At 50.0% G+C, this 23,397-nt stretch overlaps 1 protein-coding gene across 1 annotated transcript in view; it reads left to right on the forward strand.

Annotated features, from left to right (window-relative positions):
- Positions 1-23,397, forward strand: part of LOC130481838 (1-phosphatidylinositol 4,5-bisphosphate phosphodiesterase gamma-1-like) — a 77,712-nt gene that overhangs the window by 36,847 nt on the left and 17,468 nt on the right. Inside the window, exons 5-20 of the mRNA XM_056854621.1 lie at positions 1,927-2,011; positions 2,567-2,647; positions 3,625-3,659; positions 4,637-4,709; positions 5,441-5,542; positions 6,999-7,117; positions 8,619-8,704; positions 9,659-9,779; positions 11,057-11,225; positions 13,459-13,578; positions 15,894-16,001; positions 16,947-17,134; positions 17,996-18,196; positions 20,426-20,545; positions 21,398-21,581; positions 22,792-22,869. Of these exons, the coding sequence (XP_056710599.1) occupies positions 1,927-2,011; positions 2,567-2,647; positions 3,625-3,659; positions 4,637-4,709; positions 5,441-5,542; positions 6,999-7,117; positions 8,619-8,704; positions 9,659-9,779; positions 11,057-11,225; positions 13,459-13,578; positions 15,894-16,001; positions 16,947-17,134; positions 17,996-18,196; positions 20,426-20,545; positions 21,398-21,581; positions 22,792-22,869 (1,870 nt within the window). The remainder of the gene's footprint in view (positions 1-1,926; positions 2,012-2,566; positions 2,648-3,624; positions 3,660-4,636; positions 4,710-5,440; positions 5,543-6,998; positions 7,118-8,618; positions 8,705-9,658; positions 9,780-11,056; positions 11,226-13,458; positions 13,579-15,893; positions 16,002-16,946; positions 17,135-17,995; positions 18,197-20,425; positions 20,546-21,397; positions 21,582-22,791; positions 22,870-23,397) is intronic.

Raw genomic sequence — 23,397 nt, forward strand, 5'->3', positions numbered from 1 at the left:
ATAAGCACCTCTGGGTTCAAAAAGGGATTCACACCTTCCTCTGTTTTGCTTTGGAAGACCTGGAGTCCCCTCCACTCTTTCCTCTTGAAAACGGCATGAGAATGTCCCATCTTAACAAGGGGACTCGCAGATTCTTTACTGAACCCCTCAATCGGCCGCCTTGGTTCTCATCCAAAGCTAACTGCTTAGTGGTTTGTCCCACAATGTGTGGTAGGGAGGATGTGGAAGACAGTTATAGAAGGCTGATCTTGAGCAGCCGGGAGTTATTATTGACCTGGAACCTACAGGTGATCTGTGTTGAACATAACTTTCACCTCCCCATGGAAAATCGCCCACCTGCGTGGCAGTGGTCTTTGGGACTTCTGGGTGCTTTCCATAGTGCTAGAGACATATGTTTTCAGACTCTTCGGCATACATCCGTATGGGCCTCATAACCCTTTGGTCTGTCAACAGTTGTTCGGCTTGCTTATTTATCTTTCAAATGTGCCTCTTCTCGAGGGCTCGGTCGGGTTTACCGTGACACTGCAAATAATGATTCAAGGGATGGTCACCCACGCCTCTGCACTTTTCCCCTTCCTGCAGGTCTGCTGGGGAAAGGTCCCTCTTGAGCTTTGTCCTTAAAGCCAGAAGGAAAAGTGGGAATAGGGATGGGCAGGAAATAGATCTATCCAGCCTTTGTATGTAGAATCATAGAATCACAGAGTTGGAAGGGGCCATAAAGGCCATCTAGTCTAACTCTCTGCTCAGTGCAGGATCAGCCTAGAATCACTGACAAGTGCTTGTCTGGCCTCTGCTTACAGACTGCCAGTGAGGGGGAGCTCACCACCCTCCCTAGCTAGCTGATTCCACTGTCAAACAACTCTTACTGTAAAAAACGTTTTCCTAGTATCCAGCCGATACCTTCCTGCTCGCAATTTAAGCCCATTATTGGGAGTCCTATGATCCTCTGCTGCCAACAGAAACAGCTCCCCTCCCTCCCCTAAGTGACAGCCCTTCAGATACTTAAAGAGAGCAATCATGTCCCCGCTCAACCTCCTCTTCTCTAGACTGAACATTCCCAGCTGCCCCAGCCTTTCCTCACAGGGCTTGCTCTCCAGGCCCCTGATCATCCTCGTTGCTCTCTGCCCCCGCTCAATTCTGCCCACATCCTTTTTGAAGTGAGGCCTCCAGAACTGCACGCAATAGAGGAAGAAGAATAAGAGCTGGTTTTTATATGCCGACTTTCTCTACCACTTAAGGGAGATTCAAACCTGCTTACAATCACCTTCCCCTCCCCACAACAGACACCCTGTGAGGTAGGTGGGGCTGAGAGAGCTCTAAGAAAGCTGTGAATAGCCCAAGGTCACCCAGCTGGCTTCTTGTGTAGGAGTGGGGAAACCAACCCGGTTCACCAGACTAGCCTCCACCGCTCATGTGGGGGATCAAACTTTGTTCTCCAGATCAGACTCCACTGCTCCAAACCACTGCTCTTAACCACAACGCCACGCTGGCTCTCCAGGTGCGGCCTGACCAATGCAGTGTGCAGCCCAATGGGATGCAAGTCCTGCGTTGGTGTTCTAAGCCGAGACTATGCTTTGCCTCCTTTCCACCCTTGAGACTGGGGTGGAGAACAGGCAATCAATGTGTGTGTCCATGTAGTTCCAGCCTGTGCCAACGCCAGCTCCAGCAGTTGTGTGCTTGGCTCTACTCCCATGGTGCCGGAAGCATTTCCCCAGCCTTTCAGTGCACAGTTGTGGGCATTCGAACCCTCGATTGCGAATGTAGGTCTGGAACGGGTTATATCTCATTTCGGAATATCTGGGGGTACAAAGGCCCGGCTATTCGACAGCAGATTGAGTGGAGCAAGCGGTCCAGGAGAGAGAGGCTAAGGGGCTCTTTTTTGCACATCCTGAGTTCCACATCTGTTTCTCACTGTCTGTGTTGCAGCGTCACCCCCAAGGATCTGAAGGCCCTCTTGCCTCAGACCAACTATCGTGTGCCTAACATGAGATTCCTGAGGGACAAGCTTCTGGTGAGAAGACCTCCCCTCCCTTCCTCACCCCTCTTCTCTCCCCTCCCCTCCTCTCCCCTCCCCTGTTCTTCCAACTATCCTACCTAATCTATCTGCCTATCACATTTTTTGGTCCCATCCTTCTTCCAAGAAGCCAAGGGGAGCTTGCATGGTTCTCCTCTCCCTATTTAATCCTTACTGCCCCCCTGTGAAGTAGGCTAAGGCTGAGAGAAGGTGACTTGCCCAAGATCACACAAAGAGCTTCATTGCTGAGTGGAGATTTGAACTCAAGTCTCCCAGGATCTAGGCTGACCCTCTAACCACTATACCCCACTGTGTCTTCTTCCTTACTTTTCTGCTATGTCCAGCCAAGCCCCTTGTTGTGTAAGAAACCCCTGCATGAGGGGAGGGGGATTGGTAGATTTGCATCCAGCATCAGCAATAAAACTTGACGTAGGGGGGGAAGGGGACACAGACAAATCATCTTTCTTAGATTCCTTGAGACATGGATTGGGGGGTCTCTTTATCTAATCAAGGCTGCTCTCCTTAACTTCTTTTTTCTTCTTTTCTCCAAAGGAGGTGGAAGTAAGGACCGAAATGACCTTCAGCCACTTCGCACATTTCTATAAAAACCTGATGTTTGATGCCCAGAAATCGGTAAGAGCCTACGGGAGCCTGCAGCGGACAGATTACTATAGATGCCGCCTGATCCTAGAGGCAATTTGGGGGGCCGTCTAAAGCTGGAGTTCCAGAGGCCGTTCACGGGATCAGGGATTGTTCTGGAAACAAAGCAAACACATTTGGAATTCAGTGGCTGGACGGCCCATCCAGAATTGAGGCCTGAGGCTAGGTTGGAGAATGCATTGGTGTGGGGTGCAAGGAGAGAGGAGCTAGGCAGAGACCTGCTGTAACCCTGCCTAGTAAGATGTGGAGGTATGGAACTGAACACCCTTTGAGGGCTGCGGCAGAGGTGAGCAGCCTCTTAAAAGGGGCTTTTCTATCTTGCCGCCAAGGTCTTCAGCCTCACAGATGAGGCAACGGATATTCTTGGTGGTAGAAATGGCCGTCAAGTCACAGCCAATTTATGGTGACCCCTCATGGGGTTTTCAAGGCAAGAGAGGAACAGCAATGGTTTGCCACATTGCCTGCCTCTGTGCAGAGACCCTGAACTTCCTTGGTGGTCTTCCATCCCAGTACTAACCAGGGCTGACCCTGCTTAGCTTCTGAGATCTGATGAGATTGGGCTAGCCTGGGCCAGCCAGGTAAGGGCAGAGACAACCAGAGGCGGTTGGCCATTGCCTGCCTCTGCGTAGCGACCCTGGACTTCCTTAGTGGTCTCCCATCCAAGTACTAACCAAGGCTGACCCTGCTTAGCTTCCGAGATCTGACGAAAACAGACCAGACTGGGCCAGCCAGGTTAGGGCTGGGATTTTCTAACCGGCTTCATATTTCTTTGCTCATTCAGAAGCCCTTGACACAAATCAGTTCTGCTTCACAGTTCTGCTGATATTCCCAGTTAACTAGAGGGTTGTTTAAAATCCTGTTTGTAAAGCGTGGTTCGCCCCGGATGACTGATACCCCCGGCCCTCTTGCTTCTGTTGACGGCTGTTTCGTTTTGCTTTTTTTATTGGCAGATCATTGAGCAGCTAGAACTGTCTTTTCCCTTGCGGTAAGTACAAAGGAAAGCTTCCTTTTCAACTTTTTCTCCTCTGGAGGCCAGGCTGTGGAATAGACTTATTTCCTCCGTGTGTGTTTGCATAAGAACTCGTGCTTCCGTCGGGCACAGGTCAGGAAGGGTGTTGACAAGCTGGGAGAGATTCCGAGAGCCACTGCCAAGACGGTTACAGGTTCTTGCACTAAGGTATTTTAAAGGCAGGCCGAAGGAATCAGCTTTGTATAAACTGATTGCAGCAGGGGAGCCGTGCTGGAGCCAAACTAGTGGATCCAAGCCATGGCTTCCAATCCCATTTTAGAGAAGATGTTGAAAAATGCCACATGGGCCCAATTCTGATCAGGCCCATGGCATGGGGGACTGGGAGATAATATTATTTTCAAAAATTGTATCCCTCCTTTCTGCCCTTACAAGGGCCCCCAAGGCACAATGTAAAGCATACATGATAAACACTGCGAGCCTATGCAGAGTTACGTGGTGTAGTGGTTAAGAGCGGTGGTTTGGAGAGGTGCAGTCTGATCTGGAGAACCGGGTTTGATTCCCCACTCCTACACATGAGCGGCGGAGGCTAATCTGATGAACTGGATTTGTTTCCCCACTCCTACACATGAAGCCAGCTGGGTGACCTTGGGCTAGTCGCTCTCTCTCAACCCCACCTACCTCACAGGGTTGTGGGGAAAGGAAGGGAAGGTGATTGTAAGCAGTTTGATTTTCCCTTAAGTGGTAGAGAAAGTCGGCATATAAAAACCAACTCTTCTTCTTCTTCTTCTACTTCTTCTACTTCCTCCTCCTCCTCCTTCTTATTTACATGGTCTTAGACTAGAGTAACTTTGCATAGGATTGTACTGAAAATCACATTTTAAAACCATTAAAATTAAACACACTAGAAAAGCATGTATTGTGTATGTATATGTGTAATGGACACACGCACGGAGTATATGTGCTCCCACTCAACTTTTGACCATCTCTCCCAGAAATGTGGACCGGCCAGAGCTCTGCCAGATCACCTTGTATGATTTTCAGAAGTTCCTGCAGTATGACCAGAAGGTTGGTGCAAAGAGAGTGGTGTCGGTTTTGCTGGGTGGGCATCTCATGGAAAAGAGAGAGAGACGAGCCTGTTTTGTCAGGGGAGAACCTGGGAGATTTCTGACATTGGAATACAGTCATATGACACGAGAGATCTCTTTGGATCTAAACATGAATCACTTGGGGCCTTAGATGTCTTCCCAGGCATCTCCAATTCAGAAGATCTAGCAGTAGGAGATGGGAAAGACCTCAACTGGAGTTCAGTTGTCTGGCTTAGTTGCCTGGTGTGTGCAGGAATCTAATATCTAGTGCTGAATTTGGCATCACCCCCCTCCCAGCCAAATAAAGCAGCCTCCCAATTCTTATGGCTATGGGGGGAAGGGTGGCATGATTTCAGATCACATCTCAGCATTTATCTTACCAAAAAGGGTGGGGGGGATTTATCAGCACATGTAACCCTGGAAGAATTATGAAGACCTCTCCTTTCTGTGGTGAGGTTTCTCTGTAAAATAGAACTGCGTGAGCTCTCTGTGACTGACTCCCTTCTCAACCTCAGGGCTTTCTTTACAGTTTAAAAGAGGCGAAACAGGTGGTGACCTGTGACCGCCTGACCTACCTGTAACCCTGAACCTGTGTGACAGAGGTTCTGGTAGGTGTTAGTGTCTCTGAAGTAGGGTCTGTTAGCAAGGTTAGCCCCCCACCCCACCCCAACCATCCCATCACCGTAACCCTGCCCTCTGCCCTCCCTCTAGGAGCCCTGGGCAAGTGACATTGGCCGAGTCCGGGAGTTCATGTGCAGCTACCTGCAGGATCCCTTCAGCGACATGACCGAACCTTTCTTCCAGCTGGATGAGGTGGGTAACCCAGGGCAGGGATTGCTTGGTAGGCCTGGGCACCTCTGGGTTCAGGCCCTGTCTGGAAGAGATTGTGTGTGGGAGGGAAGGAGGGCCCCGCACACACCAGCAACAGCAGGGCCTTTCCCACCCAGGTCTCCATCTCTCCCATCTCTCACTACACCAGCATGGTGTAGTGGTTAAGAGCGGCCGTTTAGAGCTTTGGACTTTAATCTGGAGAACAGGGTTTGATTCCCCACTCCTCCACATGAGCAGCGGATGCTAATCTGGTGAACCGGGTTGGTTTCCCCACTCCTCCACATGAAGCCAGCTGGGTGACCTTGGGCTAGTCACAGCTCTCTTAGAGCTCTCTCAGCCTCACAGGGTGTCTGTTGTGGGAGGGTGATTGTAAGCTGATTTGATTCTTCCTTAAGTGGTAGAGAAAGTCAGCATATAAAAACCAACTCTTCTTCTTCTTGAACACATGAACACATGAAGCTGCCTTCTACTGAATGCCCTTGGTCCATCAAAGTCAGTGTTGCCTGCTCAGACCTGCAGTGGCTCTCCAGGGTCTCAGGCAGTGGTCTTTCACATCACCTACTTGCCTGGTCCCTTTAACTGGAGATGCTGGGAGTTGAACCTGGGACCTGCATGCCAAGCAGATGCTCTGCCACTGAGCCACAACCCCTCCCCTTCTTCTCCTAGATATTCTGTTTATGTTTTGCACTCCAGGCAGTCAGCATGATGGAGTTGCAAGAGTGCCAGAGCAGGACAGGGGAGAAGCAAATTCAGATCCCTGCTGAGCCAGGAAGCTCATGGGGTGACCTTGGGCCAGTCCTTTCCTAACCAACCTCCCAGGGTCGGTGTGAGGATCAGACAAGAGAAAGAGGAAGCCCTATATGTCACCCTGAGATCTTCGTAGGGAAGCTGGGATAAAAATGTGGTAGAGAGGATCTCTTAATTTGGTGGATAGTTTCCCAGGGTAGTTTCAGAGCTGTGCTGGACTGCAGTGCAACAGCTGGATTTGAGTCCAGTAGCACCTCAGAGACCAACAAGATTTTGGGGGGTAGGAGCTTTCGAGAGTCAAAGCTCCCTTCGTCTGATACAAGAGGGACTGGAGATCCTTGAGAGTCAGCTTGGTGTAGCGGTTAAGAGCAGTGGGCTCTAATCTGGTGAACCAGGTTTGATTCCCCACTCCTCCACATGAAGCCAGCTGGGTGGGTGTCCTTGGGCTAGTCACAGTTCTCTCCAGACTCTCTCAGCCTCACCTACCTCACAAAAGTGTCTCTTGTGGGGAGGGAAAGGGAAGGTGATTGTAAGCTGGTTTGATTCTCCTTTAAAAGGTAGAGAAAGTTGGCATATAAAAGCCAACTCTTCTCCTCCTCCTCCTCCTCCGCCCTCAGAGGTGACTCATCTCTGCTTCCCTCCTCCTCCCACCCCTGGCTTTCTAATGAGTTTTTCCCCTCCTTCCCTCCAGTTCCTGACGTTCCTCTTCTCCAAAGAAAACATGGTCATGGACTCCAAGTACGAGCGGGTTGTGCCGGAGGAAATGAATTACCCCTTATCTCAGTATTGGATCTCCTCCTCCCATAACACGTAAGAGCTCCCCTGGGGACCAGAGCGTCATTTGCTCGCGAGTATGAGCAGGGACAGGTTGGGATGTTAAAGTAGCCCGGGATCAGGTTGATCTAAGGGCGGCCTGCAAAGCTGGGCATTGGGGGACACTCGGGACTCCTTGCTGCTGGCCACCAGCAGTTCTCGAGGACAGGGTCCCAACAGGAACATTCCCAGTCGGTTCAAGGGCCAGTCCACTCCTGGCCTTGAAGAGGGCATCATTGTTTGGGCTGCTCAAAACCAAGGCTGTTCCTTGCACCCTATAGGGGCCCTTCTGGCTGAGGGCTTTAAGCTCCCCACCACTGCAAATGTAGACCCACGGCACAGGTGGGGGAAAGTCCTACTAAGCCCTGAGGTAAATCAAGGTCATAGAATCAGAGTTGGAAGGGACCACCAGGGTCATCTAGTCCAACCCCCTGCTCAATGCAGGAAATTCCAAACTATCTCCCCCCTCCACACCCCCAGAGACCCCTACTCCATGCCCAGAAGATGGCCAAGGTGCCCTCCCTCTCGTGATCTGCCTAAGGTCATAGAATCAGCATTGCTGACAGATGGCCATCTAGCCTCTGCTTAACAATCTCCAGGGAAGGAGAGCTCACCACCTCCCGAGGAAGCCCGTTCCACTGAGGAATCGCTCAAACTGTTAGAAAATTCTTCCTGATGTCTAGACAGAAACTCTTTTGATTTAATTTCAACCCGTTGGTTCTGGTCCGACCTTCTGGGGCAACAGAAAACAACTCGGCACCCTCCTCTACATGACAGCCCTTCAAGTACTTGGAGATGGTTATCATATCCCCTCTCAGTCCTCGGATCCAATAAAATGTTTGGTTAATGTGGCCTAAGGCGGAGAATTGTGTGATTCTGTTAGTCAACATAACTCCACTGATATTAGCGGAGGTGATGGTGGAACTTGCCGTCAAGTCACAGCCAACTTATGGCAACCCCATAGGGTTTTCAAGGCAAGAGAGGAGTGGTTTACCTTTGCCTGCCTCTGCGTAGCAACCCTGGTCTTCCATGGTGGTCTCCCGTCCAAATACTAACCAGGGCCGACTCTGCTTAGCTTCTGAGATCTGAAGAGGTCGGGCTAGCCTGGGTTATCTAGGTCAGGGGGAAGTGCCGTCAAGTCGCAACCAATTTACGGCGACCTCATAGGGTTTTCAAAACAAGAGAGGAACAGAAGTGGTTTGCCTTTGCCTGCCTCTGCATAGAAACCCTTGTCTTCCATGGTTGTCTCCCATCCAAGTACTGACCAGGGCTGACCCTGCTTAGCTTCCCAGATCTGCTGAGATGGGGCTAGCCTGGGCCGTCCAGGTCAGGGCAAAGTAGGCTTGTTTAACTCCCGGTGTGAATATCTGGCCTCCCCACCCTCGGGCGCACAGCCAGGGTGCTTCTGGCGCCTGATTGGTAGGAAGCCACGAACCTGGCAGTAAGCCTCACCCCCCTGTGTGGCTCATGCAGGCTGTTCCTTCTCTTCCCCTCTCAGGTATCTCACCGGAGACCAATTCTCCAGTGAGTCCTCTCTGGAAGCTTACGCCCGCTGCCTCCGCATGGGCTGCCGTTGCATCGAATGTGAGTGACCTTATCTGACCTTGGGGGTTGTGAGCCCTGCCGGGATCAGGAGCGGTTTCCTGTAAGATATGTGGCCAGAAGGGGTTTGGAGAACCAAAGGGGCTCCGTGGCTTTCTGCATTGCAATTCTGTGTAGAGATAACTCCACTCTAAGCCCATTGGAATCAGTGTGCATTGGCCAAGTGTGCATAGAGCCAGCGTGGTGTAGTGGTTATGAGCGGTGGTTTGGAGCGGCGGACTCTAATCTGGAGAACCAGGTTTGATTTCCCACATGAGCAGCGGGGGCTAATCTGGTGAACCGGGTTGGTTTCCCCACTCCTGCACGTGAAGCCTGCTGGGTGACCTTGGGCAAGTCACAGCTCTCTTAGAGCTCTCAGTCTTGCCTACCTCGCAGGGTGTCTGTTGTGGGGAGGAGAAAGGAAGGTGATTATAAGCCGGTTTGAGTCTCCCTTAAGTGGTAGAGGAAGTCGGCATATAAAAACCAACTTTTCTTCTTCTAAAAACATGAGAATTCTTCTGAGCATGTGCAGGGTTCTTTTTGATCACCAACTGACTCTGTGGCTCAGTGGTAAGAGCATCTGCTTGGCATGCAGAAGGTCCCAGGTTCAATTCCTGGCATCTCCAGTTAAAGGGACTAGGCAAGTAGGTGATGGGAAAGACCTCCACCTGAGGCCCTGGAGAGCCGTTGCCGGTCTGAGTAGACAATACTGACCTTGATGGACCAAGGGTCTGATTCCATATAAGGCAGCTTCATGTATTTATGTGTCCCTTGTATCTGGGATATGAGGTCGGTTTCGGACTTCCGTGTTGGGTTGGGGGCTCTTTTGTGTTCTGCTCTTAGCAGGAAAAAGAAAAGCAGATGCCATAATTGCATTTGTATGGGTGGATGGCATAAAAAGTGGGCAGCACACACATCCCCATGAATTAATGGACGTTCTACCCTCTTTGCCCGCAGTGGACTGTTGGGATGGTCCCGATGACCTGCCGATCATTTACCACGGCCACACCCTCACCTCCAAAATCAAATTCCTGGATGTTCTTCACACCATTAAGGAGCATGCCTTCGCCACCTCCGAGTAAGTAATGACCCCCTGCCCTGCGCCCCACCCGTTGCCACTTTATCCCCTCCCATGCATCAGCAGGCCCCTTAGTTATTTGCCTCTTTCCTAAAGGGGGAGGAAATGTGTGGGAGTCTGTTTCTAGAGACTACGGAAAGATGCCCATTCAAAACCATATTATAAGAACATAAGAAAAGCCCTGCTGGATCAGACCCAGGCCCATCAAGTCCAGCAGTCTGTTCACACAGGGGCCGACGAGGTGCCTCTAGGAAACCCACAAACAAGACGGATGCAGCAGCATTGTCCTGCCTGTGTTCCACAGCCCCTAATATATTTGGCATGCTCCTCTGATACTGGAGAGAACATTGCTCAGTTGTGTGCGGAACCTCAAGAGGGTCTTTTCCTTTGATCGAAAAGGAGTTTCCAGAGAGCAGCTTTCTGTGGTTCCCTTCTGCACTAAAATAGATATGTGTAGGAAGCCTGCACAAAGCGGGCGGGTGCAAACCACTGAGACGTTAGTCTGTGCTGTTCCCAGCATGGCTTCTGCTGTGTATGAGGCATGTAAATTGACCGCGCTGAATCCCTTCAGTGGTTATGGTCTGCTTGGCAGCTTCAAGTGTGATCCTGTGAGCGTCGTATGCTCACCAGGTCAGGCAGACACAGCCAAGAAAAGAAAATGCCGGGCAGGTGTGTGGGGGGGTTATAGGCTCCAGCAAGGCCTGGGCACTCCGGTGAACCTTGGCCCCACCCCACACCAGGCCTAGGAGATGGACATTGGCAATCAGTCAGCGCAGCTGGTGATGGGAGTTGGTGGTGTGTATAGACGGCAGGGTTTTCCTGTAGTGGGCGCCTGTACGTTAAGAGCGGTGTAGTGGTTAAGAGTGGTGGTTTGGAGCGGTGGGCTCTGATCTGGAGAACCGGGTTTGATTCCCCACCCCCTCCACATGAGCGGTGGAGGCTCATCTGATGAACTGGACTGGTTTACCCACTCCTCCACACAAAGCCAGCTGGGTGACCTTGGGCTAGTCACAGCTCTTGGAGCTCTGTAGCCCTACCTACCTCACAGGGTGTCTGTTGTGGGGAGGGGAGGGGAAGGGAAGATGATAGTAAACCGGTTTGATTCTCCCTTAAGTGGTAAAGAAAGTTGGCATATAAAAACCAACTCTTCTTCTTCGTCGTCTTCTACGTTTGCCCCTTTTAAAAACCTCCACCATTTAGACAGGCCCATCAAGGCACAGGGAAGGGGCTGATAAAGGGCGCGTCTGAGTTCCACCCTCTGCGTTCCTCTCCCTCAGGTTTCCCATCATTCTCTCCATCGAGGACCACTGCAGCATTGTCCAGCAGAGGAACATGGCGTCCCACTTCAAGAAGGTCTTCGGGGACATGCTGCTGACCAAGCCGGTGGATGTCAACGCCGACCAACTGCCCTCGCCTGCCCAGCTCAGGAAGAAAATCCTCATCAAGGTGGCTGGACCCTCCGCCTCCCTCCTTACACTCATGAACCCATGAAGCTGCCTCATACTGAATCAGACCCTGGGTCCATCAAAGTCAGTATTGTTTACTCAGACTGTCAGTGGCTCTCCAGGGTCTCAGGCAGAGGTCTTTCACAGCACCTACTTGCCTGGTCCCTTTAACTGGAGATGCTGGGGATTGAACCTGGGACCTTCTGCATGCCAAGCAGATGCTCTACCACTGAGCCACAGCCCCTCCAAGGTCACAAAGCCTTCTGCCCTCTTTCGCCTACCCGCCCACCAGTGTTCCCCAATCAGCACGACAAATTAAATGACGTTCCGAGCCATGTGATGGTCACCATGTGACTCTCTGTTGCTCACAAGATTCAAGTCCTGTAGTGTCTTGAAGACCAAAAGATTTCCTGGGTATAAGCTTTCGAGAGTCAAAGCTCCCTTTGTCAAAGAAGGGAGCTTTGACTCTTGAAAGCTTATATCCTGGAAATCTTGTTAGTCTCTCAAGTGGTACTGGGTTTGAATCCTGCTCTACTGCAGACCAACACACTGGCCCACCTGGAAGTACCTGTTGCTTGCATCACCGGCTTTCTGGCCACTCCTTTGGCATCACATGCGACGTTGATTATTTAGTGGGGACAGTTGCGTCTCTCCCTTCTTCCGGAAATCTCAGAACGGCTCACTGCAACTCGGCTACGGGCATTTGGTAAAGTCCGTAGCGGAGCATAGACTTGAATCTGGGCTTCCCATGTATGGACCGCAACTCTCCTGCCTGTGCACCCACAGTGGGTCCCCCTGGCCAAGATCCACAGTATGGAAAGATGCATAGCTGGGGCCCATGGTTGAGCTTGTGCAGGTAAGAGGCTGTCAAGAGACCGGCTGCCATCCAGGAGCACACAGCCAGCAGATCAGAGGGTTTAGGTTAGTCCCACAGAGGGAAAGGCCGGAGCAGGTCTTGGGACTACCACTCATCTCCACTTTGTGTCTTACAACGGCCAGTGAGATGTTCCGTACACCACTACACCATGCTGGCTCTCCAGCATGGTGTGGTGGTTAAGAGCAGTGGTTTGGAGCAGTGGAATCTGATCTGGAGAACCGGGTTTGATTCCCCACTCCTCCACATGAGCGGCGGAGGCTAATCTGGTGAACTGGGTTGGTTTCCCCACTCCTATGCATGAAGCCTGCTGGGTGACCTTGGGCTAGTCACAGCTCTCTTAGAGCTCTCTCAGCCCCACCTACCTCACAGGGTGTCTGTTGTGGGGAGGGGAAGGGAAGGTGATTGTAAGCCGGTTTGATTCTTCCTTAAGTGGTAGAGAAAGTCGGCATATAAAAACCAACTCTTCTTCCTCTTCCTCTTCCTCCTCTTCTTCTTCTACTTCTACTACTTCTACTCAACTCTACTCAGTGACCTATAACGGCCAGTGGGATACTCCCTACCTTTCCACACCCACCCATCAACTGATCCTTGAGCCTTTGGGTTGAGGACATTCCACCGCTCAGGTCTCTCCCTTTGACCAGTATTTACAGCATCTCTTGGCCGGTAACTAGAAATGTCATTTCTCTCCTGACCTGGATGGCCCAGGCTAGCCAAATCTCGTGAGATCTCGGAAGCTAAGCATGGTCAGCCCTGGATAGTTCTTGGAAGGGAGACTGCTGAGGAAGTCCAGGGTTGCTACAGAGAGGCAGGCAATGGCAAACCACCTCTGCTCCTCTCTTGCCTTGAAAACCCTTCCAGGGTTGCCCTAAGTCAGCTGTGACTCTTTACACGCACCAAATCATTGTTGATCTATGGCTTTGATTCCTTTGGTTCCCCTGGGGAGGGGCTGTGGCTCAGTGGAAGAGCATCTGCTTGGCATGCAGAAGGCCCCAGGTTTAATCCCCGGCATCTCCAGTTAAAGTGACTAGGCAGGTAGATGATGTGAAAGACCCTTTTCTACCTGAGACCCTGGAGAGCCGCTGCCGGTCTGAGTAGACAAGCCTGACTTTGAAGGACCAAGGGTCTGATTCAGTACAAGGCAGCTTCGTGTGCCTGTTTCCTGCATACGCCCCATCAGCTCAGCTGCCCTCCTGCTTCCCCATGGACCAAAGGCCTTCTTTGTGTGTCTTGTCTGTATGAGCGTAGACAGCCCTGTTTTTAGAAGATGTGATTGAAAATGCCAGATGCCCTTTTCAATAATAGGACAAGGAAGGACTCTGCCCCTTCCCTCCCTAATGTTTTCCCCTTTTGCTCACAGCACAAGAAGCTGGTGGAAGGGAACCTGTACGAAGAGGTCTCCATGGCCAGTTATTCCGAGAACGACATCAGCAACTCCATCAAGAATGGCATCCTTTACCTGGAGGATCCGATTGACCACGTGAGGGTCTTGCTCGGTCCTTAAAGACTGAGGCTGGGGGCAGGGGTCTTTTTTTTTAGGGAAAGCACCGGCTTGTTTTTTTGTCTGAATGCCACATTAGAAGCTCTGCATTCATTTGAGGCCTCCAAGTCGGGACCTGGCTCTTCCTATTTCCAGGGATGGCACTGCTGGTCCCGCAAACAGGAAGAACCAGTCGAAGGCTTTCACGGTCAGAGTTCATTGTAGGTTATCCGGGCTGTGAGACCGCGGTCTTGGTATTTTCTTTCCTGACGTTTCACCAGGTCTCACAGCCCGGATAACCTACAAGAACCAAGGAAGAACCAGTGCCCAACTTGGAGCCCTCAAAATCAGGGAGAGATCAATGGGTGACCCTCTGTTCTCCTCTGCCGCTCTGAGTGACCATCTGGGCTTCAAGCCGCTTAATGGTTTTTCCGGAGCATTTAGCTCACTGGCTGAGGCTGCAGTCTTTGGGGCTGATGCTTGTGACAAATGGTCCAAGCCTGGATGACCGGCTCCCATGGGCCAGATATGGGCCCCCAGGCTGTAGTTTGCCAGCCTCTGTTTGGTTTGGGGGGGTGGTATTGACACTGCCAGTTGTCTGCTGCAGCTGTTTACCTAGTCAAGGGGGAAACAGACTGAAGCGGAGCAAGAGAAGGAGCCCGCTTATTGTTGTTAATCTCATTGGTTCTCAGGGTGGCTTACAGAAAAAATACAGTTATAAAAGTATTCATTTTCCCTTCTGATTTGAACGCTACCATAATAGAGGCTTATAAAATTGTGTGCAGGATAGAGTGGACAGAGACAACATTTTCTCCCTCTCCCAAAATACTAGGACTCGAGGGCATCCAACGAAGCCAGTGGGCAGTAGATGCAGGACGGACAAAAGGAAATACTTCTTTACACAGTGATTAAAATGCGGAATTCACTGCCAGAGGATGCAGTGATAGCCATAGGCACACACAACTTTAAAAGGGGAGTAGACAGATTGGTGGAGGAGAGGTCCATCTGTGCCTACTAGCCTCTGAAAACCTGTGTCAGGAGGCTACATCAGGGGAAGGCCTCAGCTGTTGGCCCTCCAGAGGAATTGGTTGGCCACTGGGTGAGACAGGATGCTGGACTAGATGGACCACTGGTCTGATCCAGCAGGGCTCTTTTGATGTTCTTATGTACCCTACACAATTTCCATCACACAGGGCAGTTGCTTCCCTTCTGGCCAGGGCCCCAGGGGAATGTGGCTACTTGCCACGCATATGGGTGCGACCACAGAATCTTGGGACCACGATGAGAACTTGGACTCCAAGCACATGGTGGACTGGTGGCCCCTCAGAGAGCACAGTCAGGATCATCTGTGGATGCCTGGTCCTGTAAAGCCCCACGTGCTAAGATTCAGTCAGCACACAGTAGCCTCAGAAGACTGCGAGGGGGAACGAAAGAACAGTTTGTGGGAAGCTGTGACCCCTTGCCCACCTGCTAGTGGTGGTTAGGGACTAGCCACTTGAGAAGATGCTTTGTGGTGGGATTCTGGGATTTTGTGCTCAGTCTGTCAAGATGTGCGTTGTCCCAGTCTCCTTTCCTTTATCCCTTAGAAGCTCCTTGATCTTGAGCAGCGTAAATCTAATATTTGAGGGATATAAGGACTGAAATAGATCTTGCCACTGACAATGTAGCCTTGGGATCCCTGTCGCTTAATAAAAAAGGCATTATGTCAGACACAGAGGCATTAGATTTATATGTTAAAAGGGGAGAGATATAATGTGATCGAAGTTTCTCATAAAAGCGGGATTCCAAGAGGGCAGGAGCTGATGAATCAACAGAGCCAGAAGAGCAAGGACAGGTCCTGTCTGGGTATGGTATATTCAAAATTCTGCCCTGCATAACCATAGAGGGGTCAGCATTCAGTTTAGCTAAACAGAAGGCTCTAGAGAGACGAGGAGTTGTCAAATAATAAGTATAAGCAGGCAGACCGCGTGGTGGTAGTATTCCAAAGAACTGAGATGAACAGACGCGGCGAGCACGAAAAGTAGTGCTGTTATAATCAAGCTCTTTAATGCGCTTTTTTAATTTTGGTGAACGCTTCAGTTTTCCCAAGATCTAATAACATATTCTGCGAGAAGCCCAACAACGACAATTTCTCATCTAAGGATTTTTGCTGTGAGGATTTAAAAGGGGCGTGCTTCGGAGAAGCAGTCCCAATCTATACTCTGGTTTCTCTTCAGATTGTCCCAATCTCCAGCCTACACCCACTGTCTTCCGTGCCAAAAAGAGTCACGGTTGTTCCACTCGCCACATTTTTGATGCTTCTTTCTCTCCGGCAGACCTGGAGCCCGCACTACTTTGTTCTGACGAGCAACAAGATCTATTACTCAGAGGAGACCTCCCGCTACCAGACCAACGAAGATGAGGAGGAACCGGAACAGAAAGAGGTGTGTTTCCATCAGAGAGGAGGTGTGAGCAAGGAAAAGACCTCTTTCCCTAAGAGGACCCTATGCTGAAATTTCATGGGACCTGAGAGATGGGGAAGATCAAGCACAGCTTTGAATCCTGAGTCATAAAATGTGGATAATTGAAGCAGTCTCTTGAATTGCAGAACATGAGGGGGGCAAGTTAGCATGTCCCACCTGCAGCGGAGGCATTGAGGCTGTGAGGAAAGGGCTCGGAAAAGTCATGCCTTGTGGCCCCCAGCCTGTCTTGAGCTGGTTTTGTGTGGTGGTGTTACATGCTAAATTTGGTTTTGGAGCAGGTTGAGAAAGCTCAAGGCAAGGCCAATTATTTTCTCAGCCAGTGAATCTCCGGTCTTAGTATTTGCGTAGTCCTCTCTTGACAGTCCCAAGCAAATTGCTGGGACGCGGAGTTCTTCATTGCAGGGCCTGGTTTGTGGTGTTCCCCTGCTCCAAACAAAGTAAGGTGGTCGTGAAAGTCACGACTTCGCTTGCTCGCTGCCATTGCCTTGTCCCGTATCTGCAGACACCAGGCTCTGAGTCTTTTATTTCAGCAAGGTTTTGATCTGAAGATAACTCCTCTATTCCTGTTTGTTACAGTGCCTTATTGGTTGTGGTCTTTACCTTTGCCTCTGTTCTTAAATTTTGGTGTTGTTTGGTTTTAGGGTTGATCTTGGGGTTTTTATTGACTTGTTTACTTAATTGATAGCCTGCCTTTCTCCTCAATGGGGACTTAAAGCAACTTAAATTATCCTCCTCCCCTCCATTTTATCCTCACAACAACCCTGTGGGGTAGTTTAGGCTGAGAGTGTGCGACTGGCCCAAGGTCACCCAACAAGCATCCATGGTGGAATGGGGATTTGAGCCTGAGTTTCCCAGATCCTAGTCTGACATGCTAACCACTGCACCACTGTCTCTCTGCCTTCCTAGGAGTTTAACAACAACGAGCTGCACTTCACTGAGAAATGGTTCCACGGCAAACTGGGCGGAGGCCGAGATGGGCGCCAGATCGCCGAGAAGCTTCTTCACGAGTACTGTACGGAGACAGGGGGCAAAGATGGCACTTTCCTGGTGCGGGAGAGCGAGACCTTTGTGGGCGACTACACCCTCTCCTTCTGGTAGGCCACGTTCCCATCTGTTATTCCAAACTTTGGTAGAGGCCAAGTTAAGAAATAAAAGAAAAAGGATGCATAGCCCTTCTGGAGGATCAGCATAACAAACCATAAGAAAAACCCATGCTGGATCAGACCCAGGCCCATCAAGTCCAGCAGTCTGTTCATACAGTGGCCAACGAGGTGCCTCTAGGAAGCCCACAAAGAAGACAACTGCAGCAGCATTGTCCTGCCTGTATTCCACAGCACCTGATATAATGGGCATGCTCCTCTGATCCTGCAGAGAATAGGTATGCATCGTGACTAGTATTCATTTTGACTAGTAGCCATGAATATCCCTATCCTCCATGAACATGTCCACTCCCCTCTTAATGCCTTCCAGGTTGGCAGCCATCACCATATCCTGGGACAGGGAGTTCCACAATTTAACTATGCATTGTGTGAAAAAATACTTCCTTTTATCAGTTTTGAATATCTCACCCTCCAGCTTCAGCAGATGACCCCGCGTTCTAGTATTATGAGAGAGGGAGAAAAGCTTCTCCCTGTTCACTCCATACCAAGCATAATTTTATAGACCTCTATCATGTCTTTCTTTAACTGCCTTCTTTCCAAGCCAAACAGCCCTACATGTTTTAACTGCTCCCCATAGGACAGTTGCTCTAGTCCCCTGATCCTTTTGGTTGCTCTTTTCTGCCCCTTCTCAAGCTCTGCAATATCCTTTGACCAGAACTGTACACATTGTTCCAAGTGTGGTCTCACCGATTTGTACAAGGGCTGTATGATAGCAGCTGTGTGCTCAGGCGCTGATCCAAGAGGCAACTCCCGGGGTAATACTTTTCCCATTTCTTCTCTGCCTTCCCTCCACAGGCGCTCTGGCCGCGTCCAGCACTGCCGCATCCATTCCCGGCAGGAAGCCGGGGCCACCAAGTTCTACCTGACGGACAACTTGGTCTTCGACAGCCTCTATGGCCTCATCTGCCACTACCGCGAGGTGCCACTACGCTGCAACGAGTTCGAGATGCGGCTAACAGACCCCGTGCCGCAGCCGAACGCCCATGAGAGCAAGGAGTGAGTGCTCTAAGCCTTGCCCCCCCTTCCCTCCACCCCATTCCACTTTGCTTCCCCACAGACCACCTGGCCACCACTACTTGGCGTGGAAGGCGATGGAGGTTTAGCCAGTAGAAGTGGGCAGATGCACTTTTATGGCACAAATCCCCTGAACAAGGAGAGCCAGCGTGGTGTAGTGGTTAAGAGCAGTGGTTTGGAGCAGTGGTTTGGAGAGTGGATTCTAATCTGGAGAATCGGGTTTGATTCCCCACCCCTCCACATGAGCGGCGGAGGCTAATCTTGTGAACTGGATTTGTTTCCCCACTCCTACACACAAAGCCAGGTGGATGACCTTGGGCTAGTCACAGCTCTCTTAGAGCTCTCTCAGCCCCACCTACCTCACAGGGTGTCTGTTGTGGGGAGGGGAAGGGAAGGTGATTATAAGGCGGTTTGATTCTTCCTTAAGTGGTAGAGAAAGTCGGCATATAAAAACCAACTCTTCTTTTTCTTCTTCCTCCTGCTGCTGCTGAATGGAAGTTCCCATTCAGGGTTTAGGGCAGGGGGTTGTGAGCAGATTTTTCAACCATCATTACTGACCGCGCTCTTCCAACATGAGTGGAAGGGGTCCCATTTGTTTGGTGCCCGCAGTTTAGTAATTTGCGTGCCATCTTTGCTATGGGGGTCTGTTATGAGGTTTGAGGATTGCTGCTTTTATTGTTTTGTTGGATTGTATGTTATGTTTTAATGATGTTACCTGCACTGAGCCAGCTTGTTGGGGAGGGCGGGATACAAATTTGAAAAATAAATAAATAAACTTGAACTGGCTTTTGAGGGCTCTGAGTTTGACTCCATCTCACAGCCCCGAAAAGCAGGTGAAGACCCAAATGTGGCCCCTGCCACCACTAATGGCCCTCAACCATTGGAACCGTTTTTCAAGAGCATCATTCCGCTATTCTGGAGATGGGGAACCCGTATCCCCAACTGATGCTAATTAGCTTGATGGCCATATGAAAAATTCTCATGGGCTGGATGCAGCCCCCCAAGTCATAATTTGCCCAGCTTAAGATGACAGGATCGCGATCAACGTGGATCTGACTCCATCGGGGAGGGCCTTCTCACAAAAACATGCTGAATTTGAACCAGCCTCTGAACCTTTTCTCAGTATCAAGACTCATTCCCAGCACATGTGAGAACCTCTGAGCTTGGGCATAGTGCCTTCCTAACACCCCTAGATAAAAATGTATGAAAGACCGTCTTCTCCCATGTGTCCCTGCCTGGGAATTAAGGTCACAGGGAGAGGGCCCTCCTGACCATCCCATCAATCAAAAATCATTTGATGGGTACACAAGAGAGGGCCTTTTCAGAGGTAGCCCCACAGTTATGGAGCAACCTCCCCAGGTGGGTGCACCTGGCTTCCTCGCTTTCTATATGTTGGAGGCAGTTGAAGACAGTTTTATTTAGGGCTTCATTTGACTAATTTGGTTTATTTATTTATTGGCAGTCCTAGTTGCGATTTTTTAAATTGTGGTCTTCAATGTGTTTTTTATAATTTTGTATAATTGTTGTTCTGTTTACATCGTAAGCTGCCTTGAGTTCCTCAAGCTAGATAATAAATGTTTTAAGACAGCGGGGTGTAGTGGTTAGGAGCAGTGGACTCTAATCTGGAGAACCGGGTTTGATTCCCCACTCCTCCACATGAGTGGTGGACTCTTAATATGAAGAACTGGGTTTGATTCCCCACTCCTCAACATGAGCGGCAGACTCTAATCTGGAGAACCGGGTTGGTTTCCCCACTCCTCCACATGAAGCCTGTTGGGTGACCTTGGGCCAGTCACAGTTCTCTCAGAACTCTCTCAGCCCACCTACCTCACAAGGTGTCTGTTGTGGGGAGAGGAAGGGAAGGAGATTATAAGCCTCTTTGAGACTCCTTAAAAGGTAGAGAAAAGTAGGGTATAAATAAATAATACCCAGGCTTCACACACCTGCAATTTAGAGTCCTGGAAGGCTTCCTGTTCAAATGTTGCTTCCAGAGAAGCTTGGGCTGGCTGGGGGTGTCTCTGCTTCATAAAGCTAAACCCTACTGAAGGATGCTCCAGAAAAGTAGCAAAACAGGAGCTGCCTCCTAGGCCTCGCAGGGCCCTCTGGAGCGTTGCTGCAGGCTTCCCTTGCTCACCAGATTCCCAGGGACCCCCTGGTAAGGAAGCTACCTAAAGAACCCACAAATGCAACCCTCTGTTTTCTCCCAACTAGGTGGTACCACGCCAACCTGACCCGCTTGCAGGCCGAGCACATGCTGATGCGGGTGCCCCGGGATGGCGCATTCCTCGTGCGCAAACGCAGCGAGCCCAACTCCTATGCTATCTCTTTCCGGTGAGTGCCGGCATCCCCTGGGAGGGTAAACCACATAGCCAGAAACCCCCATAGGTAGGTGAGTGGGGGGGGGGGTCCCAACAGAAAAGTAGGAATGACGAATCCTGACTGACTGGGAGATAATGTGTTTGTTTTTGGATATTTACATCCCCTTCAAGCTGATCCCTATCAAACCCCCAGGAGTAAACTGGTGGAATGTCGTATCCAGTCTTTAGGAATCTCTCTTTCCGACCTACAAGAGCACAGGTCATCAGCAGCTCTTTCTTCCATCTTGAGCTGCTTGCAAAAACTGGATTCTAGAAGTGCTACAGTAAGAGCACATAGGGTGTGCTCACCTCTATGCCTAGATCTAAACTTGCTGCCGTCCCTCCCAATGTACTTTAATTTTCTGATAATCCCACAATACAGACAATTATTTATGTTGGCTGGACTGAATGCCATCCCATCAGGGGAGTTAATGGGTCGTTTAAATAGGGTACCATACTGCGAGAGAGTATGTCAGTGTGGTTCTGGCCAAACAGACACTCCTCAGCATTCCTTGTTTAGCTGTGACTTGCTCAACGAGGTTAGAGACAGATGGATAAAGCCTTTTATTCAGGAATCTGTCTCTAAACTGGATAATCTGAGGGTTCTTTTAGCAGGGGTGGATTTTAATACTACATTGTCCAAATTTCTTTCCCAGTCAATTAAGATTTTAAAAATACTAATTTCCTTATGGGTTATTTAGATATTTCTCCCCCCCCCTTTTTTCAATTTTGGTCTCAGTGTGACATGGTTCAGGGCTGAATTGGCCATATGAACAGTATCATTAAAGTAAGCATGTGTTTGTTTTGCTATCCTCGTTGGCTCCAGAGCGGAAGGCAAGATCAAGCACTGCCGAATTCAGCAGGAAGGGCGCATGTTCATGCTGGGCAGCTCGGCTGAATTCGAGAGTCTCCTCGACCTGGTTAGCTACTACGAGAAGCACCCCCTGTACCGCAAGATGAAACTGCGCTACCCGATCAACGAGGAGACCCTGGAGAAGATGGGCACGGCGGTGAGGGCGTCTCGGAGGGAAAAGGGCTCAGGGGGTTCCACGAAGCTTTACCGTAGGGGTCCCCAACCGTTTTATGCCACAGGAGGCATAACCAGCCACAAAATGGCTGCCGCAGCTTACCTTCAGTCACACTGTGAAGATCCCTGTACTGGGGTAGTAGCTGCTCCATAGCAACATTTTTTAAAAATCTGCACAGCTAGTCAGAAGCCTTGCTGGGCAAAAGCTCCACCTGGCCCTGCCCACTTTCTAAAAATACTTGGCAGGTGCCAGAAAAGCAGTTGGCAGGCTCTAGAAGTCCAAATGTGCCCCACTGTGGGGGATCCACCAATCTTAGCAGGAACCCAAGGACTTGTCTCATTTTTCCTAGAAGAATTCTTCCTGCAGGGTCTGAGTGTCTCTTGTTTTCTTACGGCAAACCATTGTCTTCTGCCTTTGAAGCTCTGGGCTTGATTATATTTCTTCAGCATTCTAATTGCCTTTGGCTATATTGCTGCATCTCCTGTAAGCTGCTTTGTGCATTCATAGAGTGAAAGCTGGACATTGAAGAAAGCTGATAGGAAGAAAGTAGGTTCCTTTGAAATGTGATGTTGGAGGAGAGTGTTATGGATACCTTGGACTGCCCCCCCCCAAAAAAAAAATCAGTGGGTTATAGATCAAATCTAGCCTGAACTGACCCTAGAAGCTAAAATGACTACACTGAGGATATCGTATTTTGGTCACATTAAGAGAAGACGAGTCACAGGAAAAGACAGTCATGCTAGGAAAAGTCGAAGGCAGCAGAAAAAGAGGAAGACCCAACAAGAGATGGATTGGCTCTATAAAGGAAGCCATGGCCCTCAATTTGCAAGACCTGAGCAAGGCTGTTGTTTGGACATTTTGGAGGACTTTGATTCATAGGGTTGCCATGAGTCAGAAGTGACTTGACGGCACTACACACACACACACAACACACACACACACACACAGAGTGAAAAAGCAGCATTTGGTGTGGATCCTGTAAACAAATTCTGCGCATACTATATAGCGTGATTCCTTTCCCGTTAAAACTTCCATTTGTGAAAGGGAACACTGAAAACCCTTGAGCTGGGGGCATCGGAAGTGAAGTTTTAGCGGGAGAGGGAGCATGCTCGGTGTCTGTGACTATCCAGCGCCTGTGAGAAAGGGGAGAGAGGAAATTGTGGTGCCATAACATCTCTCCTTGTCCTTGCAGGAGTTGGACTACGGAGCGCTCTATGAGGTGCGGACCCCCCATTTCTACGTAGAGGCCAACAAGATGCCAGTGGCCAAGGTAAGGGGGCAGGACCTACAGGAAGTCACTCCCACCCCTGTCGTGTCTGTTGTGGGGAGGGGAAAGGAGGTGATTGTTAGCCAGTTTGATTCTCCCTTAAGTGGCAGAGAAAGTCGGCATGTAAAAACCAACTCTTCTTCTTCTCCTCCTCGTCCTCCTCCTTCTTCTGTTGTAAGGTTTATTTAACAGAAAATTATTCAATAAGGTAAATGTTATGTGCGGATGGCTTTCATATTTAAAGTAAAAGTGGCTCTCAACTTAACCCCCAAGGGTTACAAACTTTCCCCCCAGGAGAGTAACTACTTTGTAGATGAGCCTCAAGTAAAGTGAGTAACCCCTGAGGGGGTATTTGATCCCCCTTTCTCCAGACAGGTTACTTCGTCTGAGTAGGTTTCACTGGGATCTAATTCCACAACTGACAGGATTCTTCCCGGGTTCAAGACGGCTCTTTCAGCACACACAGCTCCTTTCCACAGAACCTGTGAACAAGAGTTAGGAATGATGGGCTTATTTGTACCACTAAAATAT

The sequence above is a fragment of the Euleptes europaea genome, chromosome 8 (assembly GCF_029931775.1).
Source record: "Euleptes europaea isolate rEulEur1 chromosome 8, rEulEur1.hap1, whole genome shotgun sequence".
Classification (NCBI taxonomy): Eukaryota; Metazoa; Chordata; class Lepidosauria; order Squamata; family Sphaerodactylidae; genus Euleptes; species Euleptes europaea.